The sequence below is a fragment of the Vigna angularis genome, chromosome 9 (assembly GCF_016808095.1).
Source record: "Vigna angularis cultivar LongXiaoDou No.4 chromosome 9, ASM1680809v1, whole genome shotgun sequence".
NCBI classification, from domain to species: domain Eukaryota; kingdom Viridiplantae; phylum Streptophyta; class Magnoliopsida; order Fabales; family Fabaceae; genus Vigna; species Vigna angularis.
Window position 1 is genome coordinate 29,599,580 of NC_068978.1, and position 22,765 is coordinate 29,622,344.

Below are 22,765 nucleotides of genomic sequence, written 5' to 3' on the forward strand. Positions count from 1 at the left end.
CAAATTTAGAAATAGTTGGTGAAGGGCTAACACTAACTTCTGCAATTGATGATGAAAGCTTTTGCCTTTTGAATGCTTCTCTATTAGGATTTTCTTTACATCTCGCCAAATGATTCCTTATCCCACTTGTTCCAGCCAAATATTTAATCAAATCACCACAATAATTGCATTTGGCCTTCTTCTCAGAATGTGGTTTTTGTTTAGTAAAATGTCCCCACACATCTGATCGACCCTTACTATTCTCAGTTGACGATGAATCGATACAAGGAGGTAAATAATCCATTCTAGAAGTATTTGGTGTGAGGGTTTCTACCGTTTCTGACATTCACGTCACTACATTAATTAAGAGTTCAATCAAACAAAAGGCAAATTTATCTAAATGATGATGATATTACGTATCTAGTTAAGTGTTAAAGTACCTAGTCAGTCTGTACTCACCCAATAATTTCAAACATACTAGTTAGATAAAAAAAGATTAATATCTATTTAGATTTTGAGTTAACAAAAGGAAGAGAAAAGAGGACCCAATAGAAATAAAAAGAAATAGAGTAGATCAGCAGACTGCACATCAGCAGTCATAGGATGATGATAATAGTTTATAAGCTTTGGATATGTTTTTAATTTATAGACTTCTAATGTATTCACTAATGGTTTATTTAGCCGATCTAATTTCTTTTTCAATACTTCTATTTTTAAATTGGATCAATATGTTGCTGCAGTGTACAATCAAATGACCTTTAATGAGATTCACTTTGTTTAAAGCTTACCACACTCATTTTTGAAATTGAGCTAGTTTTTAATATGTTAATATGCACAATCTGAAGCGATGGTAACAACACCATAAAGACTGATGCTGCACATTAATGATTTAATTCAATATTTTGTATTCCCATCTGTTTTCATGTATATATCAAGAATAGACTAGATGAGTATAAGATAGGGATATTTTGATATCAAATAGAGGTTTTAATCATGCTTTTGGATACCTAAAGCAGGAAACAATGTAAATATTTTTTGTATAAAGGTTGCGGCACCCAATTGTTCCAATATATATTTATATATATATATATATATGCTGATAAAAAAACATATGTACATGGATGTTAACTTTGACACAACACAACAAAAGTTAAAACTAACAGCAAATAAGTGGAAGGTAATTCAAAGGTTTAGTAAAGTTATGCCTATTGATTTATCATATCTAGAACATAAATAATCATAATATTTTGTCCAAAAAAAAGATGTACTAACACCATTTTGTTTATACTCGGCTGAAAATATTCTTGTTTTAGCTTTGAACTGTGAGGTGAGAATAAGTGTCATTTCTGCAACAATTTGTTATTTTGTCTCTATTTTATCATATGCTTTTCTCCTAAACAACATAACCCATCATATTAAACTCCCTAGACCATTTATTATAATAGTAAAATACTCATGCATATCTGCATCACAAGATGCTCACACGTTGCAGCTTGGAATTCATATCCAAACAGGTAATGCTAACACAGTTTATGGTAGCTCTCAATGTGAATCCAGCAGGGTCGTGTCTTGTATATTATGCCCACAGATTCTGTGGCTACTTTCTCTGTCTCGTGAACCAACAGGGACACAACCATACCATTTCTTGTATTCTCATACAGATAAAAAAACAAACATTCAATTAAATAAAACAGTAGCTACGAGATGAAAATTTAGTGGTAACATACAACAGTCATACCAGATGGTAACAATCAACACAGAGAAAAAATATTGGGAGAGCATGGATTCCATCTGTCAAAAGCTAAACAAGACACAAATATGCCAAGGTAAAAAAAATGCTGAAAATCACTTCGAACAATGCGACTAGGGTTCACAGCAAAAGTTCACAGTAGCCTGGTAAACTCACCTTTGACGAGGGCGAGTCTTCGACAACAGTTTGGCGACGGCAGAGTGCGGCAAAGCCTTCAACAGTGGCAAGTCTTCGACGACGGCAAGTCTTTGACTACAGAGAGTCTTCAACGGCAACGAACCTTTGAGAACCTTCAACGGCGGCGAGCGAACCTTTGACGAGAGGACGGCGAGTCTTTGACTACAGCAAGTCGGCAACGAACCTTCGGAAACCTTCAACGGCGACAAGCGAAAACTGTGATGGAGAAAGGGAAAAGAAAACCTAATTTTGAGAGAAATTGTGATTGAGAAAAAGAATTGGGAAACTGAAACACAGTTAACTGGTTAACTGTACTAGAATAAAAACAGTTCAATATTTTTAAACTGAACTATTAATAAGTATAATTAGTTTTAAGTAAAATTAGTTTAAGTTTTTTAAGTTTAAAACAGTAAAAATAAACTATAGTTTAAGTTTTTTTAATTAACTATGCCCAGCCCTAGACCTGCAGAATACACTCCGACGCTCAAGTCAGATATGTTTCATAAAGAGGTATATATTTTATTATGATAGAAAAGGATGATTGTACCTGACATCAGTTGTATTATTTATAGAGTTTGTGGCAGTCAAGTCCATTGAATAGTTATCAGTATATTTGTAAAGCATAAGGTAATCTGACCTATTAATACCTGATAATTGCCCATGAATGACCATTAACTCCAATCGGTATATTTCATATAGTACATAAGCCCCCCAAGCCCAATCAAGCTCTTTTATTCGAAAGAGGTGCATAAGAATTATTATGAGCTTTAAAAGAGGTCGCTCACGTTGTATTTAGGGAGTCTATCTTCGATGCTTCAAGTCTTCATTGCTCTCTGTACCGAGCGGCGAACTCTAGGAGTTCTCTTTGGATCTGTTCCCTAGACTGAACAGAAAATGCTAAGAGTTCTCTTTGACACTTTTTCATGTGCAAGAGATTTTCACTCCAAAAAATATGCTTTTAAATAAAATAAAGTAAACGCTTCAATATTTTATAATTTATTTTTATAATGAAAAGGCATTGGAACCTGACAAAGTTGAACCTGTTGAGTAGTTGACTAATAAGAGTTCTTTTTCGAAGTTCCTGGGTTGAGCGGGGATTTCTGAAGTCATTTTTCTGACTTCCCCCCGAGCGGCCTAAGGCAGGAGTCATTTTTCTGACTTCCTGCGTTGAGCGGGGATTTCTGAAGTCATTTTTTTGACTTCCCCCCGAGCGGTCTTGAGGCAAGAGTCATTTTTCTGACTTCCTACGTTGAGCGGGGATTTCTGAAGTCATTTTTCTGACTTCCCTCGAGCGGTCTTGAGGAAGGAGTCATTTTTCTAACTTCCTGCGTTGAGTAGGGATTTCTGAAGTCATTTTTCTGGCTTCCCCCGAGCGGCTTGAGGTAGGAGTCATTTTTCTGACTTCCTACGTTGAGCGGGGATTTCTGAAGTCATTTTTCTGACTTCCCCCCGAGCGGCTTGAGGTAGGAGTCATTTTTCTGACTTTCCCCCGAGCGGCTTGAGGCAGGAATCATTTTTCTGACTTCCTGCATTGAGCGGGGATTTCTGAAGTCATTTTTCTGACTTCCCCCGAGCGGCCATTATAACCTGACACAGTTGAAGGTATGTCTGAACCTTTATGCACATGATATTTTATATTTATAAATTTAAAATTAAGAGTTGGTAGAACCTGACCAAGTTGAGGTCTGAACCTTCCTGCACATAATATTTTATAATTTATAATTTAAAACTAAGAGTCAGTAGAACCTGACAAGGTTGAACGCAACTGTGAAACATCATGTACATAATATTTTATAATTTAAAATTAAGAGTTGGTAGAACCTGACCAAGTTGAGGTCTGAACCTTCCTGCACATCATATTTTATAATTTATAATTTAAAACTAAGAGTCGGTAGAACTTGACAAGGTTGAACGCATTTCTGAACCATCCTGTGCATAATATTTTATAATTTATAATTTAAAATTAAGAATTGGTACAACCTAACCAAGTTGAGGTCTGAACCTTCCTGCACATAATATTTTATAATTTAAAATTAAGAGTTGGTAGAACCTGACCAAGTTGAGGTCTGAACCTTCCTGCACATAATATTTTATAATTTATAATTTAAAACTAAGAGTCGGTAGAACCTGACCAAGTTGAGGTCTGAACCTTCCTGCACATAATATTTTATAATTTATAATTTAAAACTAAGAGTCGGTAGAACTTGACAAGGTTGAACGCAGCTCTGATGTGCAGAATATTTTTACTCACAAAAATATGATGAGTTGAACAAATATATTATAATTTATAAATTATAATGAAAAGTGGAACTTGTCAAGGTTGAACGTAGGCCTGAAACTTCCTGAAAGTTCTCAAAACAAAAGACATGCCTTTAGGAATTATTACGAAATTTTTTACTCTTGTTGCAAAACCTGGTGTTGATGCGAAGTAGCGATGTCGAGATCGAGCGTGCGTCTGGTTCTTCGTGGCTTCATGGGGATGTTGCTCGGTCCCACGATGGGCACCAAAATGTTTCGATTGAATTGGTCCGAGGGTCGGTTGTCCTTCCTTGCTCTGCTCTCTTTTGATCTTCAATCCTCTCCGAGAACGCGATCCACTCCAATGGGTTGTTGACCTACAGAAGACACTCTGACGCTCAAGTCAGATATGTTTCATAAAGAGGTCTATATTTTATTAGAATAGAAAAGGATGATTTTACCTTACATCAGTTGTATTATTTATAAAGTTTGTGGCAGTCAAGTCCATTGATTAATTATCAGTATATTTTTAGGGAATCAAACCCAATAATCAATAATTAATACCGTATATTTGTAAAGCGTAAGGTAATCTGACCTATTAATACCTGATAATTTCCCATGAATGACCATTAACTCTGATCGGTATATTTCATATAGTACACAATTGAAACCTTACTGAACACCATATTACATATATCGTTACAGTCAATGAGACCGATGAGACTTCGGGAAGGGAGGCAGAGAGGTAGCTGGTCAATTAATCTAACCTCTTATAACTTCCCAAGCGTCATCATTGACTTTGTCCACGATGTTAGTTAACTTGGGTTCTCCATTTAGTAAAAGAGAAATTTCGGCTGACCATTATTAGTGTAAAACTTCGACTGACAGGTCTTCTTTATTACCACCTTAAGGTAGTTCGTCTTGAATCCCTTAAAAGAGGCATTAAACAGAGTGAACAATCACTTCCCTTTCTCGAAGATCAGAGACACCCAACCTCTTCTCACATGCGGGCGGGTTCGAAAGAAATATAGAAAGCAGGGAAGAGTGAGAGTAAAATTGAGGGCCTTGCAAATCACCTCAAAAGCCTACATAAACGCCCACCCATTCAAGTATAGTTGGGTGGGAGCCAAGTTCAGCTCGCTCAAGATGCTCATCTAGAACTTGCTGAAGGGTAGCCGAATGAGCAAATCCTTAAAGAGCTAAGAGTAGTCATAGAAAAAAAATCATACTTCCTGTGGAAGATTCACTCGTTCTTCTTGCACTCAACAAGCTTGAAGTATTCGGCCTCCTCCACTTCTTTAACCAAGGTCACCCTACCAGCAAACTTCCCTAGAGAGTACCTTGTGTTGAAACATGATACATACTCTCCATCTTCATGAGGAGCCCAACCATACCCTAGAACGGGCGAGACAAACGATCGCGACCCATCTCACTCCCCTGTGGCATCCACATCAATCACAACTACTTCCCTCACATTATCTCGAACAATGACATTATTCATATTTACATCAGTCGCCACATCTCCCGACTCTATGTCCCGCTTAGTTGATCTGAAGATGGATGACCTGACCGATGACACAGATGATGACGACACATAATCGACATACCCTTGACCTCCCTTCCCTTCAGACTCCTCAGACGAAGACAAAAGAACAATATACATTATTACCTTAGAGAGAAAGATATAAACGTTCGGTACTTCAAAGATAGTTGAGAGCACTGGTGAAAATGACGTTGAGCCCCACTCATATTTATTGTTGAAATGGGTGTCCTAATAGATAAACCCCAACCATCAAATAAAGGAAGATCTAACGACCCATATCTTGTAACCCTTCGTTTCTTGGGGTGCACGAGTACCAACGTGCCATGTGTCCTACTTTCAGTGGTTGTAACTTCTCCTCAACTATCACATCTCCTCAACTATCACATCTCCTCAACTATCACATCCCCTTAAATTGTGGTTGACGGTTATAGCTTCCCAGTCGATCGGTCATAGAGAGAAATCAACCTCCCCCAAAGTGTCCAATATCGTTTTTGCAGCAAACCCCTTCACATATCATGGTATGCTCGGACTTGGGGGACCTGCGTACTGTATGGTCGTCCAATTAACCTAGGACCAAACGGTCCACACAGTTAGGAATGTCAACGAGACCACCCAGAGACTGAGTAGTTGTACCATACAGACCTAAGGTCACCCTTAAACAAAAATTAGACTTGATGAAAATTAGTTTACAACAAAACATGATTAACACCAATCGGGCCACGATTAGGTCGTCAGTAATCAAAACTCATCCCGAAATTTATAAATACAAGTTTGAGGTAAAGATGTACGGATTGCAATTATTATGTATTAACTTCTGAGCTTGCCAAATCTTTACCAACTTTGACATCGAAGTACTTTTCGAAGGACAAACGATAAAATAGATAATCTTAACTCCATGGAAATAATTATAATATAATTATTAAAAATTAAACATGTTTAATTATTTGAATTTTTAATTAAATTTAAATAAAATTATTACATTAAGTTTTTGTATTAAAATAATACTAAAAACCTTAAAAAAAAATTGATAACGTATAAAATAAAACTTATTATTTAATAATCTTGTGTTAAAGTAAACAAAAGTTGAAAAAACAGAAAACTGATTGACAAACTTATAAAAAGAGAAACCACATAAAAATAATTATAGACTCTTAATCGCAAAATTAAAATTTGTCTTGACGTAAATTTTAATACAATCTCTGAATTTTAAATATTTTTTATATTAACGATATTTTAGTGATATTTAAACTAAAACGTATCAAATAAATAGATCAACATAAAATATCATTTACCACGTAATTTTTTTTAAATAAATTGAATTAAAAGAAATATATTTTTGTATTTAAAGTTTCAAAGTGGATAAAAACAAATTCGTTAAAATTTAATGGTTACAAATATATTTAGAAAAAAAACTAATTATTTAATACTTATGTGTTGAAGAAAAAAAGTTGAAAAAGCATACCAACAAAACCGATTGTTTTATGATTTTATATTGAATATTTATCCTTCTATAATTAATAATTAATTTAATAAATGGATGCAACTCATAAATGTTTTTCTATATTCCAATTAGATTAAATTTAATTTCAATTTAATTCGAATAAATGCCGCCTGTGCAGTGGAGGGTCCAAAACATATTGAAGGCTTGGTTTGGGTTTTCTTTTCTTCTTTCCAGTGTTGTTATCTGTGTCTCCATGAGTGACACAATCACAGTGCAACGGAACCAATGCATAACATTAAAACCATAAAACCCTAACGATTCACGGAGTGAGCGTTTTTGTGTTGTGAATTGTGATTATTGATTGAATCGGTGGAATGGAAGTGGAGTTGGAGCCTCGCGTGAAGGCGCTTCCGTTCAAGGTGAAAGCCACGTCGCGAGAATCGCCGTCGCAGAAAGCTCTCCATGTCCTCGACACCGACCTCCGTACTCATTGGTCCACCGCCACCAACACCAAGGAGTGGATTCTTCTAGAACTCGATGTCAGTCCCTCTCTCTCTTTCTTCAATGCGGCTCAACATTTTCTTCAATTTTCATTCTAATGCTTCTCATAATAACTGTGATAATAGTAATTTTCCTCTGACTTATTCGGGTTTGTAGTGCTATAATCACTTCATATACGGTGAATGATTGTTTCCTTCGTTTACTTTTTGAACTCTAGGTCTGCTTCCTGATCATGAGCTTTATGAATGAATACAGCTTGAACTTAGGTTTTGTACTTTCGATTATAAACGGTGGATGACTGTTTCTTTCGGTTGGTTTTTGAGCTATATGGCTATTTTAAGATGGAGAACCTTGTTTGTTTGTTTAATTTGGTGCATAAAAGACGGAAACTGGTACTTAGGTTTTGCACTTTGGATTATAAACGGTGGATGATTGTTTCATTTGGTTGGCTTTGAACTCTACGGCTGCTTCGAGACACAGAACTTAATTTGTCTGCTTAATTTGGTGCATAAGTGAGTGAAACTACAACTTTGGTTTTGCACTTTCAATTTTTTTTTAATGATACCTCACTCTCTTTATATACAGTTAATGATGTTTCCATTAGTTGGATTTTGAACTCTAAGTCTGGTTCAAGATGAAGGACTTCATTTAATTTGATTCCAAAAGGAGTGAAGCTAGATCTTAGGTTTTGCACTTTTAATGTATTTCAGTACTTGATTGCTTGAGCAGGCAGTAATTAGTTAATATTAACAGAGTATTCGGAATCATATTTCTGGGGTTTATTTATTTTCTATGTCTCAACTCTTGAGTAAGGTTTTAAATTGCATTTTCAGTTTTATTGGGTTCTGTGACACTGGGAAATTGTGGAAAAATGTGGCAGAATGCTGCCACAATTGTTGTTGTGTAGACCTAAAAAACCTTGATGTTGTGGCTGAAATCACAGTGATGGACTGTTTTTTAAAACCTTGTTTCTTTGCAATAGTTATTGAAGGGATTTTGGTTGGAGTCACAGATTAGTGATATTGAAATGGCTTAAGTAAGTTTCAGGTGTCCAATATATGATCAATTTTTAGCTAATAATTTTTTTTTTCAAATTAGGTACCTAATAAAGTATAAATTTTTTGTTTTAGACCTTGAAAGAAATGTTTATTTGTATTTCTTCCGTACTATTATGTTTATTCTTTTAATTGATCCCCGAAATATTTATAATCTTTTGATCCCTCAGCTAACTATCAAAATGTTTTTTATTAAATGATGATGTATCCTTTCGGTACACATAACAAAAGGTACTTGATGTTATCATTCCTCAATGTTCTAGTTTGTGTGACATGTTTTTCAGCTTAACAGATACTTGAACAGTTAAATTGAAGCAGGTAACGGAAGAAACTTGAACCAACACGTTTAATTTTTAGGTACCCACTTTGAGAAAACAATAATGAGTACCAAAATAAAAGAAAAAGTGGTCATATATATTGGAGACCTAAAATTTATTTAAGTCCACCCAAATTTGAAAACGAAAAGGAAGGGTTTGTTGTTGCATAGACCGTGGATAGGATTGATGCAGCAAATGGTTTGTTTGTTGTGAGTTTTTGGGGCCTGTAACAGCTTTTTCTGTGTTGCACATGATTCAGTTTGGAAGCAGTTGGACATTTGTTATTGTATCTGTGATGTTTTGTGTCTCCTTGTGTAACTAAATGGTAGTTATGTTTGTTTGTTGCAGGAGCCTTGCCTGTTGTCGCATATACGGATTTATAACAAGTCTGTACTTGAGTGGGAGATTGCGGTTGGCTTACGTTATAAGGTTACTGGCTGGAAGTTGTCAATCAATGATCATTGACAATTCTTATTCTTTTCCTCTCGTAATTTTTATTTCTTTATAAAGCCCGTGTAGTCAAATCTTTTTGGGGTCATTTTTGGTTAGTCAATAGTTTTTAAAGGGAAAGCATATGGTGTACCTCATGGTGGGATGCATATTTTTAGATCTAATTAGTGCTGAATAAATGATGATATAACCTGACGACAACACGAATTAGCAAGCAGGTATTACAAAAAATTGGCACCTTAGACAGCAACAAATATAAATTATGTTAAGCTTTTATTGGATCAACTGGTTTGGACTGTTTGATATTACATCTTTCAAAAGCATAATTGTGGTCTGGACTGGAAATTGTGGATAAAATAATTTACTTTAGTGTTTATTTTTGGGTTGAATCTTTGGTATTACAATACAATGAGAATTTATTAGTCTCATTGTCTTTTATTCAAGGTTTTCTGGAGACATGTTCTGGTTTTTTACTGACATAGTATTATCAACATGGTGCATGCTTCTTGAAATCTTTCTAGACAAGATCATTCTTGAATATGATGTAATTAAGCTGTGCTGATTAAATGAAATTATTAAATAATTGATTGGGAACAGTAATGTTGGCTAGCATTCATCCCACAACTTGTCTGTATGGAGGGTGGAGGTAAAATCGTTGAGTCACACTTCACGTGGATCCCACTTTATTTTCAACTGAATGTTGGTTGTTTCTGTTCAGCCTTTTAATAAAAGAAATGCACTTACAATGTTAAACTGTGCTCCTTCAATTCCTTATTTTGACAATGATGATGTGTTATTCCTCTGTAATTAGACATGGTTTATTTTGCTTTTAATTATGCATATTGCAAGATCAATGACACTGTGGTCCATGCTTTGTTGATTACTTTCATATTGGCTTCCCAGCCAGAGACATTCCAGAAAGTTCGCCCACGTTGTGAAGCACCTAGACGTGACATGACCTACCCTACAAGTTACACTCCATGCCGATATGTGAGGATATCTTGTTTGCGTGGAAATCCCATTGCCATTTTCTTTGTTCAGGTATTTTATCATAGCTTTACCATTTATGTTTCCATCATTTTTTATTATTCTAGAATCTAGAGTTAAATCCTATGCATGAGTGAGATCTTTTTCTTTATTTACTTTAAGCCATTTGGTTAGTTAGTTGCTTATTTATAACAGTATATAAAAGGAATAACCTCTGTTGGTGTACACTTCTTTTAGATATCTTTATCCTTCAAATATAGTATAACCGCCAAATCTTTTTAAAAAGAAAATGTTAGAGATATGAATCAATTACATTCTAATATTTTCCATTATTAGATATTGATTTTGTTCCTTATTATTGTATCTCTTCTTCATTATCAATAAGAATAATCGTGTGTACCTAACATGAAATTCATTATATTCCTACTCAGTTTCTCTTCTCATCATGGTACATGGTACCAGAACAGTACCATCCTCCATGACCTGTTTTGTCACTATTCTTTTTGACAGAAAAAGTAGAACAATTAAAAAGTAACCCTCTATACAATCCGTTCACTTAATCTATTTCATCTTGGTTTGTGTAGAAAAGACTCTCACATTTTGGTGTTCTCTATGCATTCAATGTATTCTCTTTCCTCTGTATCCCTCTCTCCTTCTTTCTTCTCATGTGGATAAAACTTTTTCATTCTCTCTTTTTACTTCCTTCTTTATCAATGGAATGTGATAGATACTAGAAATAAGAAAGCACACAATAGCTGAATAGTCACTTTATTATCAAAGAAAAACAGAGTGCATATCCCAGAAAGAGAATACAGATCTGTAACAGCACAAAAAAGGGTAATTCTAGACAGTTAGAGAGTGTCTAGTCTCTCCCGATTCCCAGCCAATTCCAGCCCCCCCTTCTCCCCACTCTCTTTCCACTCCTTATACCCCAAACAACATAATCACTCCTTTCCTACTGTGCCAGCTCAGCAGTTTGTTATATAGAAAGATTCTTCTCATTCTCTCTCTGACCATTTTGATCCCCTGCTTTGCCCTTCCATCTTTGTCTAACATACACCTTAGATATTTTGGGTTTGGGCCTAACTATTTCCGGGTTCCTATCAGAATGCCATTAATTTTTTAAATTACCATGCCTGTGTTGCTGCTATTTATAACTTAAACCTGAAAGCTAGATGCTCAACTCTTTTTATTTGTACTTTTAAATTTCTGTCTCTGTATTTTGTTGGGTAGAGGGAGGAAAGTATGCAAGACAGAAAACCAACACCTGACAAATATAAACTGCAAAGAAAAGTATTTTAAAGCTAATGTATGCAAAGCTGCACTTAAAACCCTCCCAAAGATTTTTTGTTGTCACCTGCCTAATATTTCGTAAGCATTTTCTTGAAAATCTCTTCTAATCTGTCCTGTCTCAAAATAGCAACATTGTAAACCAAAAGGCTTTTCATAAAACACTTTGTTAAGTAGTGAACTTTAAACTTAACTCAATCTTACAAAATTAGCTAGTAAGGTGATGTTTACATCCACTTACATACTTTAAATTGGCCTTATCACTAGTCGATGTGAGACTTTTAACACAATCTCCTCATGCCGAAGTATATACATCTTGTGCATGAGACTAGATATTAATGAATGGTCTGATAGCGAGTGGAACAATATGTCCAACAAATAACAAATTTCGCTAGGATAAATTCTAAACCATGACTTTGATATAATGTTAAGTAGTGAATTTTATGACTAACTTAACCCTTCAAAACCGACTTGTAAGGTGAGGTTTGCACCCACTTGTATATTCTAAACTAGCCTTATCACTAGTCAATATGAGACTTCGAACACACTTCTTGACAAAGTTTTTTACTTTTTGCTCTGTCACTGTCACACTTGTCTACATTGATTGGCTTTTTTGGAACTTACGTTTCTTTGTTGTTGTTGTTTTTATCTACTTCTCTATCCTCCATGATTGTGTACTCTTCTCTCTTTCTGCTTCTAATACAATTTACTTTTTTTAATGAAGAAAAGGTTCATTTGTTACCAACTAAGCTTGTTTTGTCATCTGTGTCTTGCAGCTAATAGGAGTTTCTGTGCCTGGTCTTGAGGCTGAATTTCAACCAGTTGTTAATTATTTGCTACCTCATATTTTATCTCACAAACAGGATCCTCATGATATTCATCTCCAGGTGGATTACCTTACTGCTAATATTATGTAGTTTAGTTATTCTATTATCATTCTTTCTTTTCTGATATTTCATAGTTTACAGTTGTTGCAAGATGTGACAAGTCGGTTGCTTGTATTTCTTCCACAATTAGAGGTAGACCCAAGCATTTTTACTTTCATGACTTTATTCATCATTCCTCCTTTTTTCTCTTTTGTTTGTCCATATTTTTGTTTAGGTCATTCAGCATTGTATGTAAAACTGCAGACAGACCTTTCCAGCTTTCCAGATAATCCTGAATCTAACCTACGATTTCTTGCCATGGTTGCTGGTCCTCTTTATCCTATTCTTCATGTGGTAAATGAAAGGTTTGTTTGCTTTCTATATCTTTCCCACTGGACAATTATTTTTCTTTAATTGGAAATTATGATCTATAATACCTGTTTGATAAGAGAAAACATAATTTTAAACAAATTTTTTCTGTAAAACAAACTGACAAATTGTTATTTGTTAGATATTTTAAATGATATGCTCTCATATTGAAGTGATACTTAAATTGCATATTTTGCTTAGTCGGACATTGTAAATTTTACGAGTTTTCATCTTGAATACTGAGCCATTTGATGGGGGGAAAACTGCTAAAAGTTCTAAAAATTATGTAGCAGACATGCAAAAATTAAGGTGGATAAGAAATATAATAGAAAATATCATTTTTGGAATGAATGTGTTTGGGATGAAGTCGGAGTAGCATCAGTTGAGGGGAATGCAAAGACTTGCTTTGAAGTGGTTTGGTACAAGAAGACATCCCATAAAGGCCATTAAGGGGATAAAAAAAGATAGTTTAATACTTCAAGTCAAATGGACAGAGCAGGGACACCTTAAGTTTCGGAGGAAGCCTTTGAAAGAGGCTATGGTTAGAATGCTTTTATTGATAATGTGGTTTTTTATAGAATTCAATGTTGTTAATCGATCCTTGTAGCCTACTATACATATGGGATTTGCATTGTTGTTGTGCTTGTTTTTGAAACTAATTCATGTGGTTCTTGGTTGAAAAATGGTACAGATACCATTGCTAAACACAAACCCAATACGCATAAGTTACCTGAATTTCTCTAAGTACATATCTTTTTTCAATGTGTGCTTGTTCATGAATGGTCTATTTGTTGTTCATAATTTATCTAGCAAAGATTTTGTTTAATTACAGGACAAATTCAAAACCTCCAGGCAATATCACTGATCTTGATGTCTCTAAAAGCAGTCAACTGTCACCAACACTAACAGTTTCCTCTAACTTTGAGGTACATTCCCCTACGTCTATTGTTTGCTACACCATGGTTTTCCTTTCTTTGATTTTTACACAATAGGTTTGACTGTTTCCATAGTAAAAAATGAGAGAACGAGCTCCAGTTAACCCTGGAAGTAACTTCCTTTTAGGTCTCCGAAGGTCCAGATAACCTTCAAAGTCATTTTCCATTAGGTCTTGAAAGGTGCTAAAGTGACTTCATGACTACCTGTTTATTTTGTATCTGATACTGGAATCTTGTATAATTAACCATCAGCACACATAGGACTGACATATCCTAAACTGTCCTATTACCTGCTTAATCTCCTTAAGTTTGACATTTGGTGAATTCTTACTGTATATTTCTGCAGGGGGAAGTGATTTTAAATGATATTTTCTTTGTTGATACAGATTTTTTTTTTAAAACTTTTTCCGTTTTAATTTCTGAAATCCAATCAATATTTCGTGTCTTGTACATGCTTCATATTACTTACCCTCCCTGTATTTTTATTATGTGATGGTCATTCCACATGTATGACCCCTCTATCCATTAACCTTATTTCTTTTTTCTTGCAGCCAAGGAGATCACGTAGTGCATCACCTTTAATTTTATCTCCATACCGTGCCATAGTTTTTAGGCCAGATGCAATTTTTGTGCTTCTGAGAAAGGCATATAAATATTCTGAACTGGGCTCTGTTTGTAGAATGGTATTTATCTCTCACCCATTTAGTTGTTTATCTATATATATGCTGTCAATAAAGTCTGCTCAACATCATCTAGAGTACTCTCGCTTGAGACATTATTTTTTTTTTCCTGAAAGAATAAGAATAATATCATGTGGACATTTCCTTTCATCTTTCTTATATATATATATATGTGTGTGTGTGTGTAATAACCATAATATGATTGTAATGTTATAAAAACAAATATTTATTATAGATTATCTACATCCAAATAATATTATTAAAATTGTATAAAAAACATTTTATTATATCCAAATAATAATTTATTACAGTAATATTGTCATTATTTATCTTAAGTAATACTGTGATTATTTATTCACAGTCAATATATAATTTTTATTTTTATGTTATTAAACTTTAAAGTACATATTAGGAATCATTCTATTTATAAGAGTTTATTTCTTTATTCTTTATAACTTATGTATTAACTTTTTTTTGTAATTATCGTAATAAAAAAATTATGTGAAATAAGTCTTTAAATAACTTTTAAGAAACAGAAATATTTATTTTTTCATTTTAAAAGACTTTTTATGCTTTAAATCTTTAAAAGAAAAATATTGATGTTATATTAATATACAGGTAACTAAATAAATAATTTAATATTTGAAAATGAATTATTGAATTTTTCTTATTGAAATATATAATCTATATTCTATATTGTAATAAAATGTGTGCAATCTCTACTACAGTTTTCTCGCATTTTATCCTCTTCCTTTTTTTGTTTTAATTTTTACTGTTACAACACTCTGTTTTATGTTTTATCATCAAATATTATATTATCATACTACAACAATACCAAAAGAACAGGAATAATACTAAAATAAAATTATATTATCCTATACTGTTGTAAAAAGTTTTATATTATTTTTTTCTTATAGTAAACATGACATTTTTTTATACCTTGAACTAAATTATGAATTGTTTCATCTAAATATTGACTTAAATATTAATTTCATATATTAAATAAATCTCTGAATTATTTCGTTTCTTAATTTTTAAAACTTATGTGACATGTTTCAACTATTTGAATAATAACAAAATGTTAAATAAATGTCTTAGAATCTATGTTTGTATTTTAATTCTTTTTGATAAGTTATAATATTGAATTTTTAATAAATTAATAATATGAATAATATCAATCTAACTAGTATCATAATTAATAAATTTTGCATAATTCATATTATAAAAATAAATTACATTAACCTAATTAATAATAAGTGAAATTTAAATAGTTAATGTAAAAATAAAAAATTTACTGCACAATGCATGGATACATGATCTAGTTCAAATGCTCTTGTTCTTTTGAGCAGAAAGGGGAATATCTATGTTTTTCTTTTATCTGTGTTCAATCCATTGTTGCTAATGTGTTCTTCTGGCATATACTGACCTTTATTTCAGGCATCTAAAATTATGCTCAAGCTCATAAATCCTGATACTGATCATGATATATCAAACCCTCTAGACGAAGTAACTTCTCTTTTGGAAGATAAATTAAATTTGGAACTGTCTAGTCCTTTAACTTTAGTTGATTACTCAAACCTGTTTGGAGACGAATTCCGGATGCAAGATGAGCAGTGGGATTGCAGCTATCTTAATGTATTAGATATGGCGGTGGTAGAGGAAGGGATCCTACATGTCCTTTATTCTTGTGCATCACAGGTTTCTTTCAAGAAATGATATATTATTCCTTGGTGTTGATTATGTTGTCATAATTTGCACTAGTTTGTGTACATTGTTTAACACTGCAGTTTACAGCCTGTTCTTTGCAGCAAGTTGGCAGAGAGATCCTCGGACTTTTGGGCTGCACTACCACTTATACAAGCTCTGCTGCCAGGTTAAGTGTTTCGAATGAATTGTGCTTGGTTTTGGTAGCAGATTCCGGGCACAATGAATCCATAACAATACTGAATTTTGGAATGGAAATCTTGCCATGACCTTTTTCCCTATTTGAGGAAAGGAAATTTGAGTTTGACTTAGTTGCACTTTTTCCTTTCCAACAAATGATATTAGGCCTTGCAGCTTTCCCTGATACACTGCCCCAATTTGTTCTAGTCATAGCATGCCCATGTGCTGTCACTTCCACTGGTGTCAATGTCTAGCTGTGTCAAATCTCCGATCATGCTCTGGCCATGTCAATCACCAGCTGTTATTAGAGAGTTCATTGGTCCTTGTCTGATTTGATCCATAGTTATCAATCATGCAGAATAGTATCACAAATGTGGTGGATGAGGTGCTTTTCAGATGAGTTGCTGCCTCGTCGTGTCTTGTCATTTTCTAATTTTCCGGGTTGTAGAGCACCTTGCAACATCTTCCTTTTTCTTCAGTCTGGTCAACCTCTCTCTCTGCTTGTGTTTTGCAACTTTTGGCTAGGAAAAATGGTTGAGTGAGAAGGCCGTAACTGATTTTTCTATGGAGGCTTCCTAACAGATTTGCAAATTGCATAGGAAAGGGATAGCTTTGTTCCATTGATAATTTCCCTTTTTTGTGTTGCTTTATTTATACTTTTTTGAAAATGGAGTTTCTTATATCCCTCAAATTCTATATACATTATTCGCTTAATGAATTTATTCCTTTATTAAAACAATTTGTAAAAAAGAATAGTTAGCATAGAGTAATATCATGGTAATTTAGGAAACTAGTAAAATGTGGACAGGGAGTGGGGAGCCCTAGAATATTGTTTGTCTATCGAGAAACTGGTATATCCCTTCTAAACTGTAAATTATATTCCCTGTTTTATAATTCAATATATGTCAACAACAATTTCTGTTGTTTCATATTTTTATTTCAAAGGTATCATTTAAGAGATAGATTATCATCCTTAATTAAATTAGTTAGCATAGATGAAAATTACGTTTTCCTAAATTATTGTTCAGGAACATAAACTTCCAGTTGTTTTAAATTCTGACATAAAAATCACATTGTTTTAGATTATATAATATATTTTTTTTTGTCATAGTTGTTACGATTCTGCTATGTTCAATATTTGGCTTCTGCTTCGTTTTTGTAGCTCTGCGCCCATGGGTGAGCAATTCTTTTGATGTTGTTGATGATACATTTTCTCAGTGGAAACAACCTATTGTTCAACAGGCTTTGTCTCAGGTTATATTCCTAAGGCATTTATAGACCCAACTGGCAAGATGTTTAAATTGTGTACTCTGTAGCATCTTATACTTTTCTTCTCTTGATTATGTGTATTATATTTGCAGATTGTTGCTACAGCAACATCAGCCACCTATCGTACGCTTGTTCATGTTTGTGCTGGTTATCTGTCATCCTACTCACCGTCTCATGTTAGTCAACAAATTATTTCTCAATATTAAACTAAAATCTTGTTTTTTTTCACGCATAGTATGTGTCCGTCTGCTTCATTTTGAGCTGTATAAATTGAATATATCCTTTTTCAACTATTTGCTTTTCTATTCTCTTTATTTTGAGGTAGAAACAGTTTACTCTAGGTTGGATTAAGTTTTCTATTGATAAAAGAAAAAAAAATCTGCAAGATGAATTATAAAACAGAGAACAGAACCTACAAAGAAAAAGTAAATATGGTAAAACCAAAAGATGCACAATCCCTTAATGTAATTAGCTTCTGTTTCAATGAAATGCTTTTAAAACCATCAAACCTGCATTTGCCAAAATGTCCAAGATATATATTTCACTGCAAGACAGCAGCAGGACACCTTTAGGACAAAGTATGGAAGAGATTGAAATACTCAATACAGCCATCATGTATGTAAACAATACTCATCCTTGCTAGATCTTGGGCTTAGATGTTTGACAGATTTTATTTTGTGTCGAATGGGAGAAGACTCTTGTGAAAAGAAAAGAGAAGTTCTGGTTGGAGAAAAAAATAAAATTTAAAAGACCTTAAAAAAGAAGGGATATTGATGGTATGAAAAATAAACATACCAAATAATCTTAGGAAATAAACTTTAAGTCTAGCTCAAATTCACAAAACAGGTTTATAAGATAAGATTTGTACCTATATACTACAATGGTCTTATCTTTAGTCGTTGTGTGATCTTTAAAGATGTGTTTGGATTAGGAAGAGGATTTAAGGAGACCTAGTGAATGATTTTGAATGAATGAAAAGCGGATTGTGTTGTTGTTTGGATTAAGAGAAAGATGGTATGATTTAAGTGGATTTGAGATGAAAGTTTGTGGAAGTTTGTGTATGATATGATGAGTATAACAGATTAAAAAAATATTTTAATAGATAAAATTAGATGATTACCATTTTAGTTCTGAAAATAAATATGATATAAATTTAAATATAAATATTATTATTCTTGTTATTTTTATTATTATTTTATTGTTATTTATTATTATTATTTATTATTATTATTATTATTGACCACCAACCTGCTTCTTCATCTTCCTTGTAATGGTTCTTCTCCAGCAACACAAAAAGCAAGCATATCTACCCGCCATACAAAAATATTATTATTCTTATTTATTGTTTGAATCAATTCTTCAATTTGGGAATCGATTCTTTAATTTGAGAATCAATTCTTTGCAACAAATGAATCTCCCGCAGCTCTTGTACACAGCTGTAAAATGCAAAATGCAAAAGAGTTGAAAAAATATGGTAATTCCTGTATTTATCTGCACAAATCTTCTCATTTTTTAAAGATGGAAATCCAGCACTCTCCCTCGACACATTCATTTTCTTGTAAATCTGCTGAAACAAAACGGAAGGATCACCCACTCTCACTTGCTCATCAACTGTAAATCTGTTGAAACAAACAGAAGCTAACGAACCAGATGAATTTTACATTCACTTATGTATAGTAATTTGGTGATATCTTTAGTTGATATAATATCTCTAACACACCCCATTTTGACGATCACCATCTTAAAAGGTGTGAATTTTAGGCCTAAATTAGTTTCACAAAACTGATTTTTAAGATGAGGTCTACACCCTTGTATGTACTATAACTTAATCATAACTCTAGTCGATATGAAATCTTCAACAGCCATGATAGATAGATGATTGGAAGGTCACACCCATGGCAAAGAGAAACTACAAAGCACGAGTTTGGCAAACTTGAAGAATGCCCACTGGATATGAAGAAAAAGGACCAGATTAATTAAAAAGGACAAGTTATTGAATAGTTGACTTGAAATTTAAGATTAGAAAATTTGTGCTGTTGCAACTCTGTTTTGTATAAATTTTTGCTAGTATAAATTATCAAATGGATGAAAGTTCTTGCACATCCATGGTGATATCAACAAGTTTATAATGTAGATAAACCAACGTCTCAGAAGGTTCTATTGAAATAATTTTCTGTTCTGGGCCATCCACTGATTGGATCTTTTCTTTCATGAAGGCCAGGGCTGCTTGTGTACTGATTGATCTGTGTTCTGGTGTGCTAGCGCCATGGATGACTCAGGTGATTGCAAAGGTACAATTGAACCTTCTAATTTGATTCCTGTGGTATTTTCAGCTATATTTTTGTCAGTCCTTTTTTTGGATCCAATTTTATCTTCATCTTTACTGTTGTAAATAGCATATTATTATGATAAAAATTGTTGAAATGTAATGTTTATTATTATTATGTCTGAGAACCCAACTATTAGGTTAGGGTTTAAGAAAGTGCCTTGACTTTTTGTATTCTGCTTCTTTGTACTCTGTAAGTATAGTAGTAAAATTGTAACAGTGTAATATGTTTTACTTCGTTCAAGTTCTTCAAGTAAAATATTCTCAAATCTCTATAGTAATTGGAAAAATATCTTCATAATCTTCGCATTCATTTCAACATATTTTTATTTCCTTATTTTAAAGGTTTTTTTATTATTACAAATAGAGATGATGAGAATTTAATTTGTGTGATTGTTATCGATAAAAGTAATTCTTTATTTTTTTCACGTAGTTCAAGTATTACCACTATTATAATACAAAAAACTGGTGTTTAAGTTTGGTCTGTCCTTGTCATTTTTAAACTTCAGGTCCTGGTTCTTGCTCACAATCAGCATGTCTGTTCTTACATTAATTGCTAATTTTTCTTTATGAAATACATTGTTAGGCCATTTTGGTTAATGTGAGTGTTATTGATTATTGAGCTAATTTTTTCTGACCAGCTTAAATAGTGCTGCAAGAAGTTATAATGTTAATTCTTTTATAGCTATGTTTTATGTTCACTGTCTATGGACATCTTTTTGCACAGGTTGATCTCGCATTGGAGCTTTTGGAGGATCTTTTGGGTATAATCCAGGTATGACTGTAGTTCTTGCTTTCTTAACGTATTTCACAGCACTAAACTCTGTCTCCATGCACACGACCTTTTCAACTGTGTTAAATGATTTTAGGTTGCGATGCTAGAAAGTGTGTTCAATACTCCATCATTCTCTGGCTTTTTGTTATGGTTCCAAATTAAGAAATTGTCATGTCTGTCAGGATGCTCACAATTCACTTGTTCGTGCTCGTGCTGCCTTGAAATATATAGTGCTAGCTTTGTCGGGGCACATGGATGACATACTAGGAAAATATAAGGTACTTGCTGGATGAGAATAAGAATTATTATCTTTTCCCCTCCTTATCATCTTATTGATATTGTGCTTTAGCTAATAGATCGGTAGTTTCAATGCCCAACTAATGTGCTATATATATATATATATATATATATATATATATATATATATATATATATATATATATATATATATATATATATATATATATATATATATATATATATATATATATATATATGAAGAGGCACAATCTATATATGAAAGATAAAATTGTCTAATTAAAAATAGCACAAAAAATAGCTGCAAAAGGTGAATCCCTGTTATATAATGGTATAGGTTATTTGTTAAAGGATAAAATTGTCCAATTAAAACATGACACTAAGCATGGTTACAAAAGGGTGTATCCCCTTTATATTATGATGATGCTATAGATTTGTTAAAGGATAAATTTGTCTAATTAAAAGATAACACAAAAAGTAGTTACATAAAGGTATATCCTCTTCATATAATAGTGTACATAAGGAAAAATGGTTGTGTTGTCTTAACCAAGCTATTGAATATAGTGAAAAACCTAGATGGGAATAATATCCCTTGTGTAGAAAGTACACATAAGGTAATGTATTTATAATAAAGAAAATATGGACTAAGTGCAAAATACAAATAAAAGTTAATAACAAAGTAACTGAAGGTAAAAGATAAAGATAAAATATCTAAGATATTTAATAATCTAATATATTTAACACTTTCCCTCAAACTGATGCATACAAATCGTATGTACCAAACTTGCTACAACTATAATCAATTCTCAGTTTCAGTAAACACTTAGTGAAAATATTTACTAATTGGTCACTTCAGTTAATGAACTTAGACATGATGTCTCCATATACAATTTTCTTTCGAATGAAATGACAATTAATCACAATGTGTTTGGTCCTTTTATGAAAACAAGATTAGTACTAATCTAAATCGCAGCTTGATTGTCTATGTCATTTGATTGACATCTCCAAATTGTAACTCTCTAATCAATTGCTTAAGCCAAACAAGCTCACAAGTGGCTGATGCCATAACTTGATATTCTACTTTCACACTAGACCACAACATTGTTCCTTGCTTTCCCAAGAGATTAAGTTACCACCAATGAAGACACAATATCTAAATGTAGATCTTCTATCAAAAGGAGATTCTGCCTAATCAACATCTGAATAACAAATTGTATGGTTATTCGAGCAATATAACAACCCCTTTCAAGGAGACCTTTTAATGTACTTTAATACATGGATGACTGCATTCCATTGATTTTCACATGGGGAATTAGGAAATTGGCTTATCATACTAATTGCAAAGGAAATGTCAAGACAAATAACTGTAAGATAATTCAATTTTTCAACTAGTTTTCTATATTGGTTAGGATTGAACATAAGCTCTCCCTGATTTGGTAAAAGTTTAGCATTAGGATCCATGGGTATGTTAATAGATTTTGAATTCATCAATCTAATTTCCTCCAAAATATCCAATGCATATTTTTTGAGATATAACAATACCATCATTGGATTGTGTACCTAAGAAATATCTGAGTTTGTCGAGATCTTTGGTTTGAAAATGGTTGCAAAGATGTTGTTTCATCTAGGAGATGCCATGGATGCCATAGTTGAAGAACAACCATGACTATACTTA

The 22,765-nt window shown here is 33.1% G+C and overlaps 1 protein-coding gene across 6 annotated transcripts in view; it reads left to right on the forward strand.

The window, feature by feature from the left end:
• The first annotated feature begins 7,297 nt into the window (after positions 1 to 7,297).
• Positions 7,298 to 22,765, forward strand: part of LOC108347374 (uncharacterized) — a 47,266-nt gene continuing 31,798 nt past the window's right edge. For 2 of the 6 annotated variants that reach the window (XR_008245181.1, XM_052868194.1), the window contains exons 1-15: positions 7,298 to 7,667; positions 9,350 to 9,430; positions 10,355 to 10,492; positions 12,505 to 12,615; positions 12,697 to 12,747; positions 12,859 to 12,959; positions 13,796 to 13,889; positions 14,450 to 14,581; positions 16,016 to 16,276; positions 16,373 to 16,451; positions 17,625 to 17,716; positions 17,824 to 17,907; positions 19,948 to 20,022; positions 20,785 to 20,832; positions 21,015 to 21,110. Coding sequence is in view for 5 of the 6 variants with exons in the window: in XM_052868194.1 (XP_052724154.1) it covers positions 7,503 to 7,667; positions 9,350 to 9,430; positions 10,355 to 10,492; positions 12,505 to 12,615; positions 12,697 to 12,747; positions 12,859 to 12,959; positions 13,796 to 13,889; positions 14,450 to 14,581; positions 16,016 to 16,276; positions 16,373 to 16,451; positions 17,625 to 17,716; positions 17,824 to 17,907; positions 19,948 to 20,022; positions 20,785 to 20,832; positions 21,015 to 21,110 (1,608 nt within the window). In the remaining variant the exon portion in view is untranslated. Of the gene's footprint in view, positions 7,668 to 9,349; positions 9,431 to 10,354; positions 10,493 to 12,504; positions 12,616 to 12,696; positions 12,748 to 12,858; positions 12,960 to 13,795; positions 13,890 to 14,449; positions 14,582 to 16,015; positions 16,277 to 16,365; positions 16,452 to 17,624; positions 17,717 to 17,823; positions 17,908 to 19,947; positions 20,023 to 20,784; positions 20,833 to 21,014; positions 21,111 to 22,765 lie in introns of those variants that run through there. The other 4 variants (XM_017586569.2, XM_017586570.2, XM_017586571.2 and 1 more) reach the window with 3 other exon arrangements.